General features: G+C 29.5%; 1 protein-coding gene across 4 annotated transcripts in view; it reads left to right on the top strand.

Annotated features, from left to right (window-relative positions):
- The window catches only part of Cpsf6 (cleavage and polyadenylation specificity factor subunit 6), a 55,115-nt gene that overhangs the window by 10,089 nt on the left and 22,118 nt on the right, over positions 1–22,908 (top strand). For 3 of the 4 annotated variants that reach the window (XM_072530036.1, XM_072530033.1, XM_072530035.1), the window contains exons 3-4: positions 2,801–3,367; positions 13,063–13,336. In XM_072530036.1, the coding sequence (XP_072386137.1) occupies positions 2,801–3,367; positions 13,063–13,336 (841 nt within the window). The remainder of the gene's footprint in view (positions 1–2,800; positions 3,368–13,062; positions 13,337–22,908) is intronic. The other variant, XM_072530034.1, reaches the window with a different exon arrangement.

The raw sequence follows: 22,908 nt of genomic DNA, 5'->3' as shown, positions 1-22,908 counted from the left end.
ATCTCAAAAGAATCTTTAATGTAATATTGACTTTCATAATTATATGCATTAGTAAGTATGTCTGTAACAAAAGCTGAGATATTTTCAGTGGGTGTTCCAATGGAAGCTACTATGGGACGAACCGATAGTGTTGGTTTGTGGATTTTTGGCAAAGCATAAAACTTTGCAATTTTTTTAAGAAATTTTTAAGAAAAAAAAAAAAAATTTCTTAAATACAATCCTGAGCTCTTAGTGACAAAAGCAGACAAAGGTAATGTTACAGTCATCTTAGAAAGAACTCACTACTTACAACTGTGTTCTTCTCTTATAGATAATGATAGATCTTATGTTTCACTTACATCCAATCCCACTTCTTCTCTGCAAAGGAAATGCAATACATTAATCGCATCCTTAGCCTCTTCCAATGAGATTGACCGTAACACAAAGAAAAAACTAACAACATATAATGGGAACATTGCAAAGTTTTATGCTTTGCCAAAAATCCACAAACCAACACTATCGGTTCGTCCCATAGTAGCTTCCATTGGAACACCCACTGAAAATATCTCAGCTTTTGTTACAGACATACTTACTAATGCATATAATTATGAAAGTCAATATTACTTAAAGATTCTTTTGAGATGGTAAATAAATATAATGGCTACATACTTCCATCAAATTATGTCCTCGTTAGCCTTGACGTTGTATCCTTATTCAGCAATGTTCATCTAGGAATATGTTTGACATCAATAGAGATCAACTGGGACCGTATTAGAGGTTGTTGTTCCATGTCTTACGACAGATTCATCAGCATCGTCGAATTTCTCTTTAACAACACTTACTTCTCATTTAATGATAAATTCTATCAACAAACTTTCGGTACCCCTATGGGAGCCAAGATTTCTCCTATCATTGCAACTTACGTTATGGATTATGTATTAGACTCAGTCATTCCTTTACTATCCTTTAATATTCCATTTATTAAAAAATATGTTGACGATATCATTTTGGCTATACCCAATGACAAGGTAGATGAACTATTAGACACTTTTAATGGTTATGACCCCTACATCCAGTTCACTATAGAGAGGGAAGATGGTAATTGGTCCGTCCCCTTTCTCGACATAAGGATGATCAGGGAAACCAACAACATCAAAATAGATTGGTATCAAAAACCGACCCATTCTGGTAGATACCTTAACTACAACTCATACCATAATAATTCTACCAAAGTCAACTTAATCAAACAGATGAAAAATAGAGTAACAAAACTATCAGATCCTTCATTTCATACAAAAAACCTACAGATCCTACAGAAACTTTTTATTTCAAACGCTTATCCAACACCATTAGTTAATAAGATTTTGTTTAATACTATCCATGACGAAGATATTTCACCTTCCTTCGCGACTAACAATGCTGATCCTGATGTCTTAAGTGGGAACCCAGTCTCTGATACTCCTATAAACAAATATTTTTCATTACCATATTTCAGAGATATCACTCTGGGGTTAACAAGGATTCTGAAAAGTGTTGAAAATAGCTTTGGTAATAATAACAACATTAAACTTAATGTAGCTTGTAGATCAGCCCTAACAATTAATAATCTTTATTCTAAGATAAAAGATAAGACTCCCATAGATAGGCTTAGTAATATTGTCTACAACATTCCATGTCTCTCTTGCAACAATTTCTACATCGGTCAAACATCTCAATTATTGAAATCACGTATTACACTACACAAAAGTGATTCTCGACTTCACCCTGACCGTTGTGCATTAGCCAAACATGTCCATTCCACTGGTCATCTCATGGACTATACTAACACCACAATTCTCCACCGTGAGAACAATAAATCTAAAAGAGAGTTCATTGAAATGTCTTATATTTTCCTTAACGATTTCTCCATTAATGTTAAGAGTGACATCAAGACTGTTACTTAAATCAGATACCAAGAACAATACTATATCACAGATTACTAACTTGACTGATATATCCATTAACAACTAACATACCTTTATAATTAATTTTCATTAACAAAAAATATATAACATTCCCTTGCTTTTCTTAGATACGTCTCAATAAGATTCAATAATACATGAACAATATAATATAATTAAATAAAGAAAATCAAAATAATATTTCCCTTTACTGGGATTTAAATTCATTCGTTTTTTACCAATGAACCTTAACGACATAAAGATTCATACCAATTAATAATGAAGTTGTCAGCGCTTGCGTTCTGGCTTAAACAGAACCTCACTTTTAACTATCTAAAAATCAAAAATTTAGTTATTGCCGACATTTCAAAGAATTACCTCCTTTTAAATGTAGTTGCATTGGGTTTTTCGATTAACCTTGGGTAAGCCTTTACGTGTCAAGTTCGAAGCTACCATACATTTCAATCCTTATAAAAAACTTTTTTTGCACATAGTAACAAAAAACACCACTATGTTACTAGCAAAGTTTTTTAATATTCTAACTCTACAATTCTAAGTTACGGTAAGATCAATAATGTTTTAATAGATAATATATGGTAGCTAATTATAATTTATTCTCTTTCAGCCCTGAAGAAGCCAAATTAATTCTCTTTGGCGAAAACGTTCGGCGAAACAATTGATACACATTAGAGTATTTCTTGCAGATTTCCCCAATATTTAAGAGTTTACTATTTAACTAATCTGCAAAGATTAAATTTCTTTAATTCTTCTTTAATATATATATATATATATATATATATATATATATATATATATATATATTATTCTTCATTGCATTGCAATACTTGATAATTTTTACAAATTTGGTTATTTATTTTCAGTGGACAACTGATAGAGATATAGAAAATGCAGTGCATGATATAGGGGTAACAGACTTCCATGAAGTTAAGTTTTTTGAACACAGAGCAAATGGTCAATCCAAGGGATTCTGTGTCATATCTTTGGGATCTGAAGGAAGCATGAGACTCTGCCTGGAACTCCTATCTAAAAAGGAGATTAATGGCCAAACTCCTCTTGTTACCCTTCCCACAAAACAAGCTCTTAGTAATTTTGAAAGTCAGTCTAAAACACGTCCTTCTCCTGCTAATAATTCTAACTCACGTCCTCCCCATCCTAATAATAATGTTCATTCAGGTCCTATGCAGAATTATGGAGGTAGAATGCCTATGAACCCTTCCATGCGTCCTATGCCCCCAGGTATGCAAGGTGCTCCAAGAATGCAAGGTCCACCTGGATTTAATGGACCACCAAACATGAACCAGCAACCCCCTAGGTTTCAAGGTAATCCACAATGGAATGGACCTAGACCTAATGGTCCTGGGCCCAATATGGGAATGAGACCCATGGGGCCACCTCATGGTCAACCAGGGCCCCCAAGACCACCAATGGTAAGTTTTCTGAAGTATATGTCTTTCCTTTTTTGTGTTTATTTATTTAATTCAGAAGCAACAGAAAATGTATTCTCAAACATTTCTAAGAGTATGCTGTAAATATTGATAATACACATATCCAAAAACTAAAAAAAATTGTTACAAATGTTTTTTGTTTAATAAACTAAGATTTTTCTATTAGATCTATGCCGTTGTTCTAATTATCCTACATATTGTTTTATGTACAAATACACTCTAATTGAACTTTGTCGATTTAAAAAATATTAGATGTATCTTAAAGGCCAGTTATTTATTTACTAAAAACAAAATGACAAACTTGGTTTTAACCAATTAGAAATCAAGTGATATATTACATGATACAGATATGTTCAATGCAACAGCAATGTTGATTATAACTATAGTCCTAAACAATAAAATTAAATGTACAATAATTAGTATAGATATCGTATATGAAGATATGTAACTGATGTATACATCACAGTTAATTTATGTTATTATTTTTAATCAATGTTATATTCTTAATACACAGGATGATTGATTAGTGTGAGGAAGCTCACTCAATATAGCAAAAGAAACAAAAAAAGGTATTTACAAAATTTGTGTTTCATAATGGCGTGTCAAATCAAAGCTATATTTTTTAATGGAACACCCATTAAAAATTTTATTTTAAATGTGAAATCTGCTTCACTTATACATCACAGCAATATATAGTTGTAATCTGTTATACTGGGTATTTAAAAAGTTGTAACCAATATTACATACTGTATAATTAAAAATAAGCATAGGAACAGGCAGTCATAGTTTTTATATAATAGTCAAAAATTATAAAAATGATTAATTATGATAATATTCATTACATCAAATACAGTGTAAGTGAAAATGCAAGTACATCGTTTTCTTTTTCAATTCTGTAGATTTTTAGATATTTTCGATTTTTATATCTCAATGTATTAATTAGGTAGGTATTTAAACTTTTATCAATAATTATTGTGAGTTGGCCATGATTGATTTGTCAAAAACTGACAGTTTACCATTATGGTATGTTGGTTTAGTAATCAAATACCTGTAAAGAAAAGAAAACAATTTATTTCAAATAAAATTTAGCAGAACACTGAAAAAACAAATGCAGAAAAATAAAAAATAATAATTTTAACTTATTTACATAGTGTTCAAAATAAACTCCCAAAACATTTATGTGTGCTTGAAAGCAGTCATTGAAAGAGTTGATTACGTTAAGAAGCACTTGTAAAATATTTTGAAATGGAATTCAGATTATATCTTTGATATCATTCCTTATTGTTGGAGGTGTTTTATGCACTTTATTCTTAACATATCCCAAAAACCCCAATCTTTCACTAACTGATCATTAAGTTCACCCACATACTAATTCTTATGAAACCATATAAAATGGTCCATGAATAATGTAAAAACCACATTTGTTCACATATATTAAGTGGATCCTCTTCTAATAATATTAGTAACTGTGTCGCAATGAAATGCCACTATTTCAGTTAACTTAAAAAACATCCTACTACTTTGATACTGACAGTACCTCCCCACTCATTTAGTCACACATTTTGTTTGACTATATGTTACGATGTGGTATGGATTAATTGTTGAATAATAGCGAACTTTATGCCTATTAAGAGAACTGTTTGGATGGAATTTGTCATCTAAAAATAGGACACAATAAAAAAATCTCATTCGCTAGACCTATTCGCTAAATACATGATAATCTCATTATTTAATTCTGGGTTTATTTAAACATGGTAAGGGTCTAAATTGTTTTTTGATAGAATTTGTTTGAATAGAGTAGTAACTGAGTTTTTTGGAAATACTCCTTATAATTTCGCTTGGGTTTTCGGTAACTGTCATCAACACATTCATTTTGTTTTCCTCTGTCAGATTAGTTTTTATTCATTCATGTTTTTCATCTCACTGAATCATAGTGGTTAAACTGATCGTTCCAATTTTTCACAGATATCTTTTCTAGGTTACTGCACATCAGCTGAACATTCTTGATAAATTCTAGCTAATAATAGTCCATGTTTATTGCATTTCCATTGCTTGTAGTAATAATAAATTCTTGATGACTCAATCAACATCTATTTTTAAAAATAATGTTAATGTCAATACTGAATTAATAAACAATAAAAAACTTTAATCAATCATGGGCAACTCAAAATTTGTTAAAAGTTTTAATACCTGCTTAAAATATTTCAAGCAATAGTATCTTTAGACATAGAGAATGCATCATACAAATTGAAGTGTGGTCCATTTAAAATCACAAAGAAAATAATATACTTGCTTTTGATTTACCCTGTATTTGATTTAAAGAATGTTTTAATATTAATTATTTTTATAATTTTTGACAATTATTCAAAAAGTATGGTTGTTTCCATACTCCTTTGTAATTATTCAGGGCATTGAACTTAAAATGATTTTCGTGGAATATTGGTTATAACTTTTTAAATACCCAGTACAACAGGTTAGAACTTTGTATTGTTGTGATGATGAAGTAAAGTACATTTCAAATTTAGAATAAAAATACAAGGTGTTATGTTTAAAAATATATATCTTTGACAGCTGTACACCATTATGAAACACCCTGTAAGATGGTAACTAATTTAAAAATAAGTTCAAAACTATCTATTATTTTTGTAAATAACTTTCTTTATATCTTGTACTATAACAGATCTACTGAGACTCTTCGCACTAATCAATCAACCTGTATATAATACAAAATCTGATTGAAAGTGGTGATTGATGGTTGTAAAATATAATTGAACCAAATGTTTATGGTGCAATATCAAAAAAGTTAATAGATTTAATATACTATCCATAGCTTAAACATGTTTGTGGATTGAGAATATTCATCTTGTTAGAATAGGCAATTATACAATAGGCAATATAAATTATACATGGTTAATTATACAGTGCTATAAGCAATGTTAACATTAAATATGGCTTCTAAAATATTCTTACTGTCATCAAAAAATTAAGATTTTAATAAAAAATATATTTTTAACTTAGTGCATACATTTACTTATTTAAATAGTACTTTGATATAAAAAAGCTCAGGTACAATATTATAAAATGATTTTTATATTTATTATGTTGTAAATATTGTATGTAAACTGTTATTTTAATTACTGATACAATTTTATGAGAATGATACCAACAAATTAGGAAAAATAAAATAAATTTAATATTTCAGTTTTCAAATCAGAAGATAGTTAGTTTTTATTTTTTCCTGTTTGTATGATATTATTCAAATAACACAAAACTGCACAGGTGAAGTGTCCAAAAATTTTATGAATCCCTTTTTCAAAACTGGTATGTATGAAACAGCATTGAAAGTTCACCTAAATAAAGTAATTTGACTTTAAGCTATTTGAGTAGTGTTTGTTTTTATATTGGCAGGTTAGCTAGGGTATATATTGGTGATTTATCAACATTCATTGAATTTTGTGTAGATTGACTTAAACAGATTGATTTGTAAGGGAACATCATTTATATATAGATATGTTATTTTATCTTTTATGCAGTGGAGATGGTTGTTGGTGCCAAAATTTTTCCTAAACTAGCCTGTCCCTTGGTTGATAAAAATCTAATTTTGTTTCCATTCTATTTGTTATTATTCTTGTGAATAACTTATAGAGGTGGTTTAACTTATTTTTTTAGAAGTTGAAGTAGGTTCTAAATTAACATGATCTAAAGTTGCTACTTCTGCTGCTTCAGTCCTAACATGCAACACTATCTTTCTTTATCAGCTGCTGATACTGTCCCATGAAATTTTTTAACTACATAGTTTTCATAGATAGCTTATTAAATAATTTCGTGTTTGTGTGCACTTTTCATTTTCAAAATATTTGGTTATAATTTCAATGCATTTAGTGATACTTAGAATAGGCCATTTCAAACGAATTTAAAAATACTTAGTTAATATCGCTGTTAAACGCTACCAACAACAATTCAAATAATTAACCTTTTCACCAATTTCTTCCAATGTAATTTTGTATGTGGCTGAGGGCATTTATCATTAACGCTAGCAAAACATAGGCGTTACATTTAGCTTTTAAGAGGTGTCAATAATCTGGATACTTTTTGACAAGAACAGAGTTCTGATGATGTGTCACACATTTTCTATTCCCCATTTAAAATTTTTGGTATAAAAGTATTTGTGCTACTGGAAGGGAAGAGGTTGACAAATTACAGATCTCTTATATCTTTAAAACATGACCCCATTTGAATAAGAATAAACCTGTTATAAGGATTTTCACAAAATCTAATGAATATTGCCAAACATCAGGGTGGACTTTTGAGTGGCCAACCCTGTATAGATTCTTATTTTTATGTTTTAATTATAGTTTGAGAATCTGTAATAAAAATAATACATTTTATTACAAAAGTTGCTAGGTAGGTTTTATAAATATTCTATGAATAAAAATGAGAAACATTTCTTGTTGCTTTTTTATCTCTTCTTATTTCTTCTGTTTTTAAAACATTGAAAAGTATATTTATTTTTTGATGAATTAATTGTTGTACAGGCTTAAATTGAATGAAAAAGAATTTGTTCATTCTATGTAAATATCTTGATTTTTGTTTATATTATGATTTTTGTTTTACTTTGGTACTTCTACATCTTAAACATTTTAATTTTGCTATTTTTGGTGCTTACATATTCTTTAATGTTCTTACAAAGATGTATAACTACATTGTCAACCTTTGATACTTATATTCTTATATAAAAAAATAACATTTTTCCCACTTTTATTACGGGACATTCTTTAATTATTGTGATTAAGGATCCCAACTTTGTTAATAACTGTTAATGAGTTTTCCCTTTTGGTAAGTGAAATTATGTAGTGAGTAGGGTTATTTTTATTAAAACCAAAGTGGAAATATAATTTGCTAACTGAGAAGTACAGTGTTTTGAGTAGAAAAACAATGGTTTTCAGAAAGTTGAATGCGAAGTCACATAGTATAAAACTAGAATGTGTTTTGTAAACTCTTTTATATTTATTTTTTGACTATTAGTTGCTATTCAGAGCTAAAATAAGAGTAAAGTTAGAGGATAATTTGTAGTACTTACATGGAATTCTCTTAATGAATTTTTTTGTAAAAATCCTTAATTTTATAAAAATGTTGGAACCCTGTAGTTCTAAGTTATCAAATTGTAAATACATTTATTATATGATATGAAATTTTATGTAATTACTCTACTTATAATATATAATTATATTCATGGGTTTTAAAATGAAATTGGATTTATCTCATTATGTTCATATCCATAGCTATCTTAGTGGAATCATTTGAAAAATATTTCTTATCCAGGAATACTTTATCAACCACAAGGTACAAAACTTTCAGAAAATTATCTACTGATTGACTCCATTAGATATATCCAAGATGCTTGGATTGTCTGATTACAAATTCCAGATCAGAAATTAAATCTTTGCATAGTCTTTTAATACTTTGCATTATCCCATTCAATAATTATACCAATTAAAATGCAAAGTATTTTCTTTAGAAGTAATATATGACCAATCAGGATCTGATTTGTATAGGTCTAAGGTTGACTAGTATTAATTTTAGACCTAAGTATCCAATCTGCAGCTCTAAGATTCATATCTTATCTGTGTTCATGCCTACTCAACCCATATGTTACTTGTGATATAATATAGGTATATATATTCATTATAATAGTTAATTATGACCATATATTTGCTTAAAACATAGTTTTTGCTTTTTATCTGGATACACATGAACACATTTTTGAAAAAATTTTCAATATATTTTTATAGACTTTAAAGAGATGAAAATCAAAAGAATAATAGTGTAACAATATATAATATTGTCTAAATAAAATGTGTAGAAGTAGAAAATTTCTAAATATTAATTAGTTCTAAAATATCTAACCAAATGTTTTTGCTAAATTTTTCAAACGCTTTCAAAGTATTTTCTTGATCATAATTATTATAAAATAGTTTATCATGCATTATTTAAGGATTTATATGCTTTAATGTTTCCACTTATTTAACTTAACTATTAACAGGAACATACCAGGACAATATCCAATCCATCATATGTGAATTGTCACTGTCATTTGATCCATTCAAGCACCTGTAATTTATTTGTATAAAATCGTTTGTGTTATTGATCAATGTCTTTTTTATGGAAGATTTAACATGACCAGAATCTTTACAGGAGAAGTAGCAATTATCCTAAACTACAGGTACATAAAAAAACTGAACAGGTTCCCATGAAATCCGCCATCAATTGGTTTGCTGGATATATGTCAAATCATTGTCAAAACTGAGTTCCTCAAATATAAATCAAATACTGGATAAATGAGTTTTCATGTTGTAGACAAACTCAGGCTTACTACCATTATCACATCATGCATACATGATTGTATCACTTGTAAAATATTCTGACTGATACCATAAGTCACATATTGCCTAGTCTATTTCAGTTTGAAATAGGATGTTGCGAATGCTAACTCAGTCTTACAAAAATTAAGTTCGTTGGCATGCTTTGTTCCTAGTATGAGTTCTCTATAAGTTTCAAGTCTAGTAAGTAGATACCTTAATATTATCAACTTCACAATGTTGATTTAATTTTATTTAAAATTTGTTTGTATTTGGTATTTTTCTACTGTACAGGTAAAGCACAAAACAAAATTAACATTTTTGAACATTACTAAGATATTACTGCCGTTTAAAATAAAATATTGTGGATTTCTTGTAAGTTACATACCAAGTTTGTAGTTATATATTTTTTAAAGAAACCGCATTTCTAATATGCTATTATAATACTCATGAATTTACTGTAGATAATAATATTCAGGATAAATAATTGTTCTAGTCATGAATACATGTGTGAATCCATGTGAATCATTTGGAGGAGGTATTTAATATAAATTAGAAACAATATAAATAATAGGGTTTTACTAAATCATACTATTTGAATGATCAATTTAAATACATATATTTTTCTGTTTGGTCTCTTGATGTTTACTTCATATAGGCCAATATATGATATAAAGTGGTAATATTTGTAGTACAGTAAATTTTGTTCAGAGCAAGGTGGAATTAAAATATATGCTTTTTCAGTATAACATTTGAGGTTAGGTCATTCAAGATTTTTGACATCGGAACTGAGAACTCCACAGCATTGCTAAAAGTCAGAATAGTAAATTTGAGGAATTTTTAAAATGTCAACTATTTAAGAATACATTAGTCAATAGAATTTTTCATTTAAAGAAAACAATCACATTTTCAAAATGTCTTTTTTCAATAATATGGAAAACAAGACATGTTTAATTCATATTTTGAAAGATAACATCAAAAATGTAATTATGTATAACTACTGTAAATAAATTTTAAAACTTGAATGGTTAAGTAATGTAAATAAATCAATAACGAAAGAAAGAAAAATAGTAAATGAGTTATGTAAAAGAGGTTTCAGTTAAATTGGCTGAAACTTTGCAGCTTTGATCATGGTGATCAAAAGTTATCATTGCGCCAAGACTCAAATCAATTATTTCTGAGTTACAGAGGTTCAACGTGTCAGTTTTTAGTTCTTTTGAATAATTGATATTTGTATTATTTTATTAAATAGATGCAACAAACTTTAGGGAATGACAGTTTGTTATATAAATATATTTTAAATATTTACAAGCATAATTTAACACTTGCAAGTGTATACTTAAATTTCAGAATGTTTTTCCAGTATAACCTTTTCAGGGAAAACTGACTTGTATTCAAATATAAATAAGTAATATCTTATCCTTAAGTATTAGCTTTTGTTTAAAAGTTACTACTTCTAAGGTAACACTTATTTTTATTCAATAGACCCATTATCACTTGTCAAACCAGTGTCATTGCACCCTAACCCTTATTTTACTTTATGTCTAATACCTCGCATTTTAACAGCTAGAAACCCAAATTTTCGACCATTATTTCTCAGGCAACCTTATTATCATCATATTGAAAAAAAAAATTAGCTTTAATTTGATATAAAAAAACATGCATTTACTTCATGAGCAGCGTATTTTATCTAAAAAAATAAATGAATGAATATTTGTAAATAAACTAATTACTATTAATTGAATTTAAAATATCTGCGACCACTTTTTGACTGGCAACCTATTATCAATTGTCAAATGGGTTCAGTTTCCGCAGTTATCACAAAGAAGGGAAAAAACCTATTATCAATGTATTCTCCTATTTTTAAGTGTATGAAAAAATGTTAATTTAATGAACTATGTTATGAACCTAGTGATCCTGCAGTGGGATCTTGTACTATAAAGGTTATTAGTCTTTGCTATGTGGCTAGTTTCAATTACTATTAAGATGTTTTCACTGATGAAGGTCTAATAAGACTAAAACATTCTGAAATTTTTAATCCTTTTGGATAATTTGAATTTTATTATAAATATATACCATCATTATGCATCAGAAGTTTTTTAACTAATTAATTGGTTAGTTGATATAAAAACAAAACTGCTTTTAACAAAGAAAATTTTTCTTGGATTCAACAAACTTTGTGAAATAAAATGAGGACCAAACAAATTGTAAACAATTAAGGAAACTAAAAAAGATTGCTACTTTTGTCGCAATTACAATGGCAGAACAATTGCATTGTAGAAATGTTTCAATTAAGTTAATTCCCCCGTTATCAATCCCCTGTGTTAGGAAACCTTACAGAACACATATTATTAATTGTACCACTAAGAATTTGAATGAAACAAAAAGTTATACCAGACAGAAAGATTTAAGTATTGAATAAAACAAATAAAAACATTTGTGGTACTTTGTCTATATGTAGGTTGTTCCCTTGTCTTTTCCTTCATTTTTGTTGATGCGAAAAAAAAAGACTATTTGGTTGTTAAATCATAAATATAAACCATAAACTACTGAAACTGGTGTTATTAATGCTAGGTAATTATTTAAATTGAATGTAAATATAGGAGAAATGTCATAGCTTTGGTATATAAATAAAAATTGAAGTTTCAAGACTAAAAATATCAATGAACAAGTTTCAATAACTACCGATGGCAATCTACCATGCACAATATATTTATTAAAATTAGACAAGTGATAATGACTACAGTGTTCATTAACTTGCTCTACAGTATTCAAAATTTAATATATTGTTTTCCAGTGCTGACAACAAAAGCAACCAATTACATATCACATATATCCCAATATTTAGGAATCAATCAGTGAATGATATGAGCAAATGAAAAATAGTGATTGTATATCATGTCTTTGGCATATTAATAAATAAAATATTTCAACAACTGCATATAATTTCAATTCCTTGTACATTTGTTACACTTGTCACTTGCATGCTAGATAGAGACATTCAACATTCCAGATAACGATTTTGCCTTTCTTGTGTAGAAAACTGGAAAGTTATTACATTTTTAGTCCTTTAAGGTGTGTTACATGCAAGGGAACATTTTTTTCAAAATTAAGTGTACTAAAGTGTTGCATAATGTTCATAACACATGGTACAACACTTGCATATGGATGCAAGACCACTCCTGTATTCACCATACATATATTATATATATATATATATATATATATATATATATATATATATTTGGGTTCGAATTTAATGTAAATACCAATATACACATGTATATTCTACCTCTTTCAATAAGAAACCTATTAAAGCAGGGGCCACCTCAGCAAGGTCCTCCAAGAGGAATGCCGCCACAAGGTCCACCACAGATGCGTCCAGAATGGAATCGACCACCAATGCAACAAGGCTATCCTCAAGGCCCGCCGCACATGCAAGGACCTAACATGGGTCCGAGAGGTCCACCCCAAATGGGACCACCCGGAGCGCCTCAACCGCAAGGACCGGCTCCACACGTAAATCCCGCATTCTTTCAACAAGGAGGAGGACCGCCGCCACCAATGCAACACATGCCTGGACCAGGGCCCGGTATTGTAACATTTTTATATTTACTATCTAGATGTTTAGTACTTATTCTATTATTAAAACTTGGTTTGAGTGTAAGATGGAATCGTTTAAGTAGAGTGGCCACTCTTGTTTTAAATACTGTGATAATGTGAACTAATTTTTAATAATATATTTATTACCATTGAAGAGTACAATTTGATATACAAAAATGTATTAATTTTATTATGTCTGCATGTAGTTAGTATTTTAAATTGCTCAAGAATTATATTAAACAGTCTTCCAACAATTTAAACAGTTTTAATCTTTTTAGCATTTATTATCATTATTTCTAATATCTTATAACGATATATAAATATTGATTCAAGACATGACTTTTTCATCCCTTTTTGTTGTTAATATTTATACTGATATAGATTTGATGTGGAAATATATGTTTACATTATCATAAGTATCTTTACTATCCATTTTTCTGTTGGAAAATGGTGTTAAGAAAAAATTCGTGTTATATGTTATAAATAACTAAAAGAATGTGTACAATATTTCCTAAAACACTACTGTAGTATCATAACCATAATACTTGTTTCATAATAAATTCATAATTCGTTTTATACTGAGATTGCTATAGGTTTTCAGTTATAATTTGAGAATGACGTCAGAACCTTAAATGTGGCAACATTGTTGATTCTTAATATATTTCGTTTTTGATAATTTCTTTGTTTGGGAGCTTACAAAATACTATTGTTTTGGAATACCACTTTTTGGACAATATGTATAATTTCCTTTATCCCTTGGATTGTAATAGACGGGGGCTCAGTAGGTTAATTGTTTAATTATTTTTTACTGATTTAAAACTGACGTCGTTTTCATTTTAATTAAAAACCATATAGTAGGAACATTTGTATTGTTTAACTATATTAGAAAATCGCGTTAAAAAAGTTACAATGCTGAAATATTATGAATTGGATCAGCAAATAGTCATTTTTTCTTGTCCCATTTGTTTAAAACCCATAGACTCGTAAGAGAACCATCTTTAAAATCTTATTGTGAAAAAGAAAACATATGTCCCATGGTTTTATTTGTGCAGGGATATAAATCAAGTTTTGTTAGATAAAGTGAAGGTGAACCTCTGCGACGAGATCATATCTGACAGACTGTAAAATACCCTTCTAAACAGATATTTTGGGTTTTTTTCACAACAAATGACACTGAAAGCTTAGTTTCTATTAAAGGCATGATGAATTCTGCCAAATACATTGAAATATTACGCAGAAGGATTTTTCAGTTCTTGAAAACATTTGACAGAACATTTCAACATAACTTGGCTCCTTGTTACAATTAGAAATTGGGCCAAACTTGTATACGGGACAATAAAGTAAAAGTGCTTGATTGGCCTGATAATTCACCAGACTTAAATCCCATTGAGAACTTTTGGCATCTTCTTAAGAATCGTTTAACTAAGATGATTGCACTACAAAGCAAAAAATGATAACAAGTGCTATACATGTGTGATTCCACGATGATAAAGTCAAGAACATGAACTTTAAACTAGTGGAGTCAATGCCAAGACTGTTTGCTAAAGGAGGACTTAATAATACTTAATAAACCTACTTGATACTAACATATAGATTTTTCTTGAGAAATTACTATATTTTTATAAAGACGGAGCAATTTGAACTTCTACATAATTATTTACCAATATTCTGACTATAAATTTAATATTATAGGGAATAAATATATATAAATACATATGTAACATCAATAATACTATTTTTTTTGCATATTAACTCTAATCCGATGTCGGGCGAATTTTGTGTGGCAGAATAAGTGAGAGACTAATTTACATGATTAAATGAATATGTTAAAAGCTAAATATGTGTCGAATATAAAATTACTATTCTATGATTTTATTAAGCTTCATGTTTTTACTTATAGTATACTCTTCAAGATACTCTCAAAAATGTTTAAGATCATTATGGTATAGTGCACCTTTTTATGCTTTGTTAAAAGTTTTAAGAATCATACACAATCTCGTGCTTAATCTTAAGCTTATTTGTTAAAATCAAGTAAAATTTTAATTAGATATATAAAACTATCTCCAAGAATTATGTTGTCATTTTTGTCCATTCAGAGTTTGCCTACCCCTACATCTCAATATATTGGTGTCCACCTCGTTATAATGCAGTAAAATCTGTCATATAGAATATTTACTACGAATATTTTGTTTTATATTCAATATGTATATATTTTTCAGATGTTATGTTATTGTTTACAAGACTACAATTTTTATAATAATATTTACTATATTTTCAAAACAATAAAACTGTTTTAAGTTCTATTTTACTTTTTCCTTCTTTTTAAAAATAAGATCATTAACAGCTCAATTCATGTATAAGATCCAATTGAATTTACTTTATACATATAACCCCAAAACTCAAATATGCATTGTTTATCTTGTATTGACACTCCGGATAACTGCGTCTGTTCTTTGTTAAATCTACTGAAATATCTTTTAACAGACCAATATGAAACCTTTTTGGAATTTTGTGTATAGCAAGAGGAAGGACAATTTTAGTCCACAAGTCCCCATATCCTTAATGGAATTTGGTTTGAAACTATTGATATTGTGAGCATGTTTGCCCAATTTTTTCTTCTATATTCTTGAAGTCATTGTTACGCACCTAAGTACATACATGAAACATTTAGTATGTGTTTCCAATTTATGAAAAACTTGTGGCATTGAACACTAATAAGGCTCCTAGCTCTGAAGGCCTTACTCCCAGTCCACACGAGTTAAAGCTTTATTCTCGCATGAACATTCTTCATTTATAACTGGTCAGTTTCCAGACTTTTAAACTTGTGCTCCTATTTCTAATTCCTTAACAGTTTGAAAATATTAGTACAGTTTTTTTAACACCACTTTTTTAAGATTAAGTTTATGAGTCTAAAAAATTTTGGATTTCCTATTCAGTATCTTGGAATCACTGACTTTTCCAGATCATTCAACATGGTTGTTTTAGTTTATACTTAAATTAGCAGTCAGACAATGTCATTATAAGCTAAAGTGTTGATTTTAGAGCACATCACTGTTAGATGTGAGCAGCTCTTCTCCATCGACAAGTCCTCTTCAACCATTTTGTAGGTCTGCTGGTCAATTTCTTTTCAGTGTTCTAGTATGAGCCTGTAGTAGTGCGTGAACTAGTTATGAAAGTTAGTAACTAGTGCGTTATGAAAATTTATGTGGGTTTCTATTTTATTATGGCGTTTTGTGCTTTGTCTTTGAATGATGGTTTTAACATAATATGTTTTTAAATCTTCGTTTTGCTTTCTAATTATACTTTCGACTTTCTACTGATTAGCCAGTAAATATCTTTTTTACTTTTAAATCAATTTCTTTGCGTTTTTTGGTTATATGTGTTCTTTCCAGATTAGTTCTGTAACTAGGTGAATTCCTGAATATTTCGTGTTTGTGGAGTGTGGTACATGTATGTTGTTTAGGTACACTGGTGGGCACTGGTGCTTCCTCGGAATAAAGTTAACTTGCACAGATTTCGTTATAGTTTTGAGTTTCCATTTTTGTAGCCATATTTGTATTTGATCCAAGTGACTTTAAAGAAGTGTGGAAGCTCTCACTGGGTTTACGACTCTTGCAAAGATAACAATGTCATTGGTAAATGTACTTATTTTAGTTTCTCTACTAATAGGGAGGTCTGTTATGCACAATACATACAGGAGTGAGCCAATAACACTTCCTGGTAGCACACCTAATTTGATGGGAAAACTTGATGTAGGTTCATTGAATTTTGCTCTAAACTATTTCTCACTATGATGGGATCTTATAATTTGAAATAAGTGATGGGAAGATACTTCTTATCTTGAATAATAATCCTGTGTGCTACACCTTGTCAAAGGCTTGACTGACATCTATAAATACAGTGGTGCAAAGCTTTGTTGTGTTTTTGTGTGTAAAAAAGTGTTTTTCTCTCAAGTCAAACTGGTGAGTTGATATACTTTCTTGAATATCAGGATGAATCAGAATTTATTTTTTGTAGCAGCAGTCTTCAAAGTATTTTGGAGATAACAGGTACTAAACTTATTTGGTCGGTTCCAATATGAGTATGATTTCTGCTAGTTTCAGTATTTTAGGCCAGTATTTGAGTCTTAGGATAGGATTAAATATGTATGTAATCCAAGCTATTTCCTCTATTGGCAATTCCTTTACAAGTTTTGGTTACATTGTCCACGCTAGTGCTTTTCTAAAATTTAAGTACTTTATTTTTCTTGTACTTCTTTAACTGATCATGTTTTATGTATGAAATATTTATGGGAATTTGGGATAATTCTCTTGTTACTTCATCATTTGGTATAGCATTGTTATGCGTGAATACTATGGCAATATAGATGTTCTGCAAATAGTCAAGCTTTTTCTTCATCATTTCTGACCCACTGCGAATTGTGATTTCGTTGCGGATTGGGGATACTTGAATTTTAGGCTTCTTTGAGTGTCGTATAGGTTTCCGATAGAGCTGTCATATCGATTGAGACTAGTGAGGTAATCCGTGAATAATACTTTTCAAGCAGCAATGTTTTGTTAAAAAAAACATTGTACACAAACAAGCCAAACAACCCACATTATGGTGGAGATATGTAGATGATGTGTTCTCCATTTGGTCTTACGGATCAGAAGCATTGAATAAATTCCTGATAGACATCAACAACAAAGAAGAATCAGCCAAATTCTTCATGGAAAAAGAAAACAATTCACTTTCACTGAATGTGTTAATCACAAGAGAGGATACAGGATATGCAACCAAAGTTTACAGAAAATCAACTCTCACCAACAAATTTTTAAATGAGCACCCAATTCACAACGTAAACACCAAAAAGGAATTATCAAATCGTTATATGATAGAGCTCTTAAAACCTGCTTACATAGGTTCTAACAAACAATGACTACTAAATGTCATTTATAAACATGGAATTCCACAAAACAAGCAAGGAAACAACAAAACACCACAAGCAATCTAGAAATACTCACAAGAAGGGATTCAAAGATGACAACAATACCATATACAGTGATGAGTGCCTTAAGAACCGGCAAAATAACGCAAAAGATAGCAAACATAATACGTTGTGAAATAAAAAGAGATGAAAGTAGTAGAGGTGGGAAATTATCGATAGAAACCTCTAATTTACATTACATTATATTAGGACTATCGATAGTTCCCCACCTTTAGACGTTAGCTTATGAGCTAGTTGACTTCAGTCATAATATTATTACAAGTATGACGTCGAACATTAATATTTTTTAAATTTCGCATAAAGTAAAAACTGATTGAAGGGAATAAAGTAAATGTAAGTAAACAGTTTAATTAGTATTAATTTGATAATTAATTCTGTGTTGACGAATACAGAATAACAAACTATCATAATTCTGTACTGAAAAGAGTGTATGCGACGTCTCAAATCACAGTTTATTATTGATCAATACTTTAATTTTGGATAAAAAAATTTAAACTGTTTTTACTTACATTACGTGATACGTATTACTATGACTGAAGTCAACCAGCTCATAAGCTAACGTCTAAAGGTGGGAAATTTTCGATAATTCTAATGTAATGTAAAGTAAATTATAGGTTTATATCGATAATTTCTCACCTCTACTACTTTCATCTCTTTTTATTTCACAACGTATTGTTTTCTATCTTTTGCGTTATTTTGCCGGTTCTTAAGGCGCTCATCCCTGTATAAGGAGCTTATCAGAAAAATTAAAAATGATGGGAAATAAGTACATCACAAAAACATACCAATACAAAAACCAAGACACTCAGTTCTATACTGTGCAAAACCAAACCTAACAACACAGGGATTTCGACAAATTACATATATGCCAACAAGTCTGGGGCAACAAGTACAGAGTACAATGGAAAGATGCATCAATAAGCATGAAAGAAACAGACATGAAAAGGGGAACAATCAAAGAAGCAGTTCTCATCCTACTTAATGAAGAAAAATGTGTAGCAAACACATCAGTAGAATGGAGCAGGCTTTGGTTGCCAATACTAAAAGAAGTCAACAATAACAATATACTGACAATAGCGGATTAAGAAAGTCGGTGACATATAGTCTACAATTATAAACAGTACATATGCAACACACAATATACAAACGCATAATGCGCATGCAAATAATACAGAAACATAAAATAATCAGAATTTAATGTCTCGATGACCCTCAGATTTTTTCACTCTGCCTTCTGAATATCCTTTTGTTAAGACTTTCCTTAATTTCCTTTCCCTTGAAATTCGATGTCACCATGGAGAGTGGTGTGAATTTATAGAATTCTTAATGAGAAAGTTGATTGTCTGGTGTACTTTTAGTAATTGGAATACATGTTCTGACTAGCAATACCAGATCTCAAATTTTGTTCCAGTTTCGTTTAGATATAACATAACAAACTATCCTTTTCAATTCTCATTATCACATATTTTCAGGCTGGCCAACTGTTTTTAAACAGAATTTGGTTTGTGGTATGTAGGCATTTCGTACTTAAATTTTTTAAGTAAAATAAAGGAGAATCACATTAGTCCACTACATTAATATACTTAATTTTAATGTGTATATGATTTTAATTTGTAATGTTTGTATAATTACAGTTGTCATTGTCTTTACTTTTGTATGCTTATGTTTTACATTTTCATAAAATCAATAAATACATAATAAATATTCTTCAACAAATTAACCAGAATTTATAAAATTTCTTACATATATACTACATTATATTATAAAGTACAATATATGATTTTAAATGCTGAAATAATATGAATATCTTTGATTTACCGTAAATATTTTTGTGGCCACTCTACTATCTTATTACAAGCTCTATTTTGGTATACCCAACCTGTATAGTATTTGCTATTATGTGGTATTTTAAAGTTACTATAGACACAGTTTTTATTTGAAATATTGTGGATCTAGAATTTCTGGGTCAAAATAATTTTTTAGTTGTTGCAAAGGTGACTCTCTTTAAATGAAAGTTAAATTATTGTTTAATACTTTTGACCATAAAGTAATAATTATTTTATGGAAACTTGTATGGTAGTACGTTAGGTTGATGTGGAGACAGAAGCAATTCACTGAATCAAGTCAATGTTGTCATTCAATTTAGTATGCAAGTTAATGTTTCACTCACAAGTTATGTATTTAGTTCAGAATTCTTCAAAAGATTGTCCAAATATGTTTTCTAACTCACTGTGTCTTAAAAATGTCATTATCTCTATTAAAATTATTATTGAACAATACAATTTTCACAATTTGAGTGACACCATTTGCCACAAATTTGTTAAATGATACCTCGGGTGTAAATTATACTATGTCGCTTTTCCTTGAGACTTATTCCATTCTTAAGAATCGTCTGGCCACATGATTGTTGTTTCTACACATAACCTACTACAACCTAACAAAAGAACATAGCAATGCCTTAATTTTTTCAATAATAATTCATATTTCTTTTAACATAGATTTCATTTACAGATTGTCTCCTCATTTCGAAATAATAACATTTTTAGTTACGCCTAGAAACAGAACTAATATTGAAATGCGGTATTGAATAAAAATCAAAATATTATGTTTTGCATTAGGGGTACTTACTATTTAATTTAATAGACAGAAAAGTATAAGTACTTTAAAAGAAATGTCTTAATGTAAAAAAAACGTCTGTGATATCTTGTGATATTTTTAAACAATTTTAAATTAACATATATGTCTATCTACATACGAATGTTCTCTAGTTTTACAAAAAACAAGTTTAAAAATTAAAAAAAAAACACGATTTAAATAGTGATTTAATTGTGTATCAGCTTATTAAATTTTGTTTTTGACTTCAAAACAATACTTCGGGAAAAGTTTGTGTCTTTACATTATTTTTTAATTACGAAAGTACTTTTAACATATCAAAATACAATTTAAGATGTTTTTAGGCCCCCTCATAAAATTTATACAGTACCACATTTACCTATAAATTATTCAAATCAAAATCAAACTCAGTACTAATGAGACACACCGAGATTAAGACTTAACTACATCTAAATGGAAATATCTATTATTAGTTGTTAACGAACAAAACAAATGATAGTATATGTTGTACTGATCGACCAACATACTGGCCTATTGATCTTCTTGTGCCTATCTGTGACAAATGGTAATGACCATCATGGCGATCCTGATCTGGTCTGCAGCAGCGAGGAAAAGCTGTACAGATGTGTTAAACCAGGTTCTGAGATTCTTTAACCAGTATATTCTTATTCCTGGACTTTGCTTTCCAAATATTTTTCTCTGCAGGATAGATTGTAGCAGGACATCGTTATCTGAATTCGTTTAGCATAATGTATCCGATTTAGTATAGCTTTTGAGATTTGATGGTGATCGGTACCTCTCTGTTCTTCTTCATTCAATCTTAAAATCACATATAGCTGATATTTTAGAATAAAGTAAGAAGCAGTGTATACACATTTGAGGAGTATTATCAATTTTTTAGCGGTAGGATATAGTAAAAAAGCGGCTGATAAGTTGCATAAGTCTGTAAATAATATAAATTCATTGACCAAAAAATGGCCAATCAAATAAATAATTACAGCTATATTAACTTTACAAATAAAGGAATCAAATTGAAGTTGAATCAGTGTGAAGTAAAAAATCAGCTCGGAAACGGTACATCCGTTTCAACCACATTTGGCGAATAGGGTAGTATGGGTCAGATATCATCTAATTAGTGACGTTAGCCCATGACAAGCAACCGATCAAAATGATGCATTTTCATGGGACCATATAAAACTAGTTCAAAATATACCAGTTAAAATAAATGACACCCAAGTAGTATAGGCGAATCAGCAAAGTATTTGGGTATTACTCTAACTAGACGCAAAACTGCGGGAAAATACATGTTAACAAGAAAAACGAAAACTTGGAATTCAATACAAAAATATATTGGATGATTAGGAGAAAAATGCTTAATTGTCAATTCTGAATTACTAGCGTATAAACAAGTACTAACACCAGTGTGGATAGTCAACTCTGGAGCTGTGTCAAAGCTAGAATATAGCTGTAATTCAGAGATTTCAGAATAAAGTGTTATTATTTGATGTTCTTTGGTATATATGTAACACTGATTTCCATCAGTATCTGGACGTGGAGACTCTGGATAAAATAATCAAGAAGACATAAACAAGGAGGATAAAATAATCAAGACATAAACAAGTAGAGACTCAAGGCATGTGAATGTTAAGGCAATCCGGCTCCTTGACACTGCTAGAATAAAAAATGACTCAAAAGACAAAACTTTCTAGTTGGCCTAAATCTATACTATAAAAGTACATAGTATAGTGCATTATTTGTTAGATTAAATAAGATTACAAAATTGAACAAGGAAGATGTGCTATTCCCCAATTAAATTCAATCCCCTGGAGCCGTGAAGAACAAATAAAACTAAAAAGTTTGTTTACAAATCCATTACTGAATGCATGAATATATGGAGCAGAAATATGGGAAATTCAAAAGAAAGATACGGACAGATTGCTATTATTAAAAATGGAGTACAA

The sequence above is a fragment of the Diabrotica undecimpunctata genome, chromosome 4 (genome assembly GCF_040954645.1).
Source record: "Diabrotica undecimpunctata isolate CICGRU chromosome 4, icDiaUnde3, whole genome shotgun sequence".
NCBI classification, from domain to species: domain Eukaryota; kingdom Metazoa; phylum Arthropoda; class Insecta; order Coleoptera; family Chrysomelidae; genus Diabrotica; species Diabrotica undecimpunctata.
The sequence above is the reverse complement of the archived record's forward strand: the minus strand, read 5'-3'. Positions and strand labels throughout refer to the sequence as shown.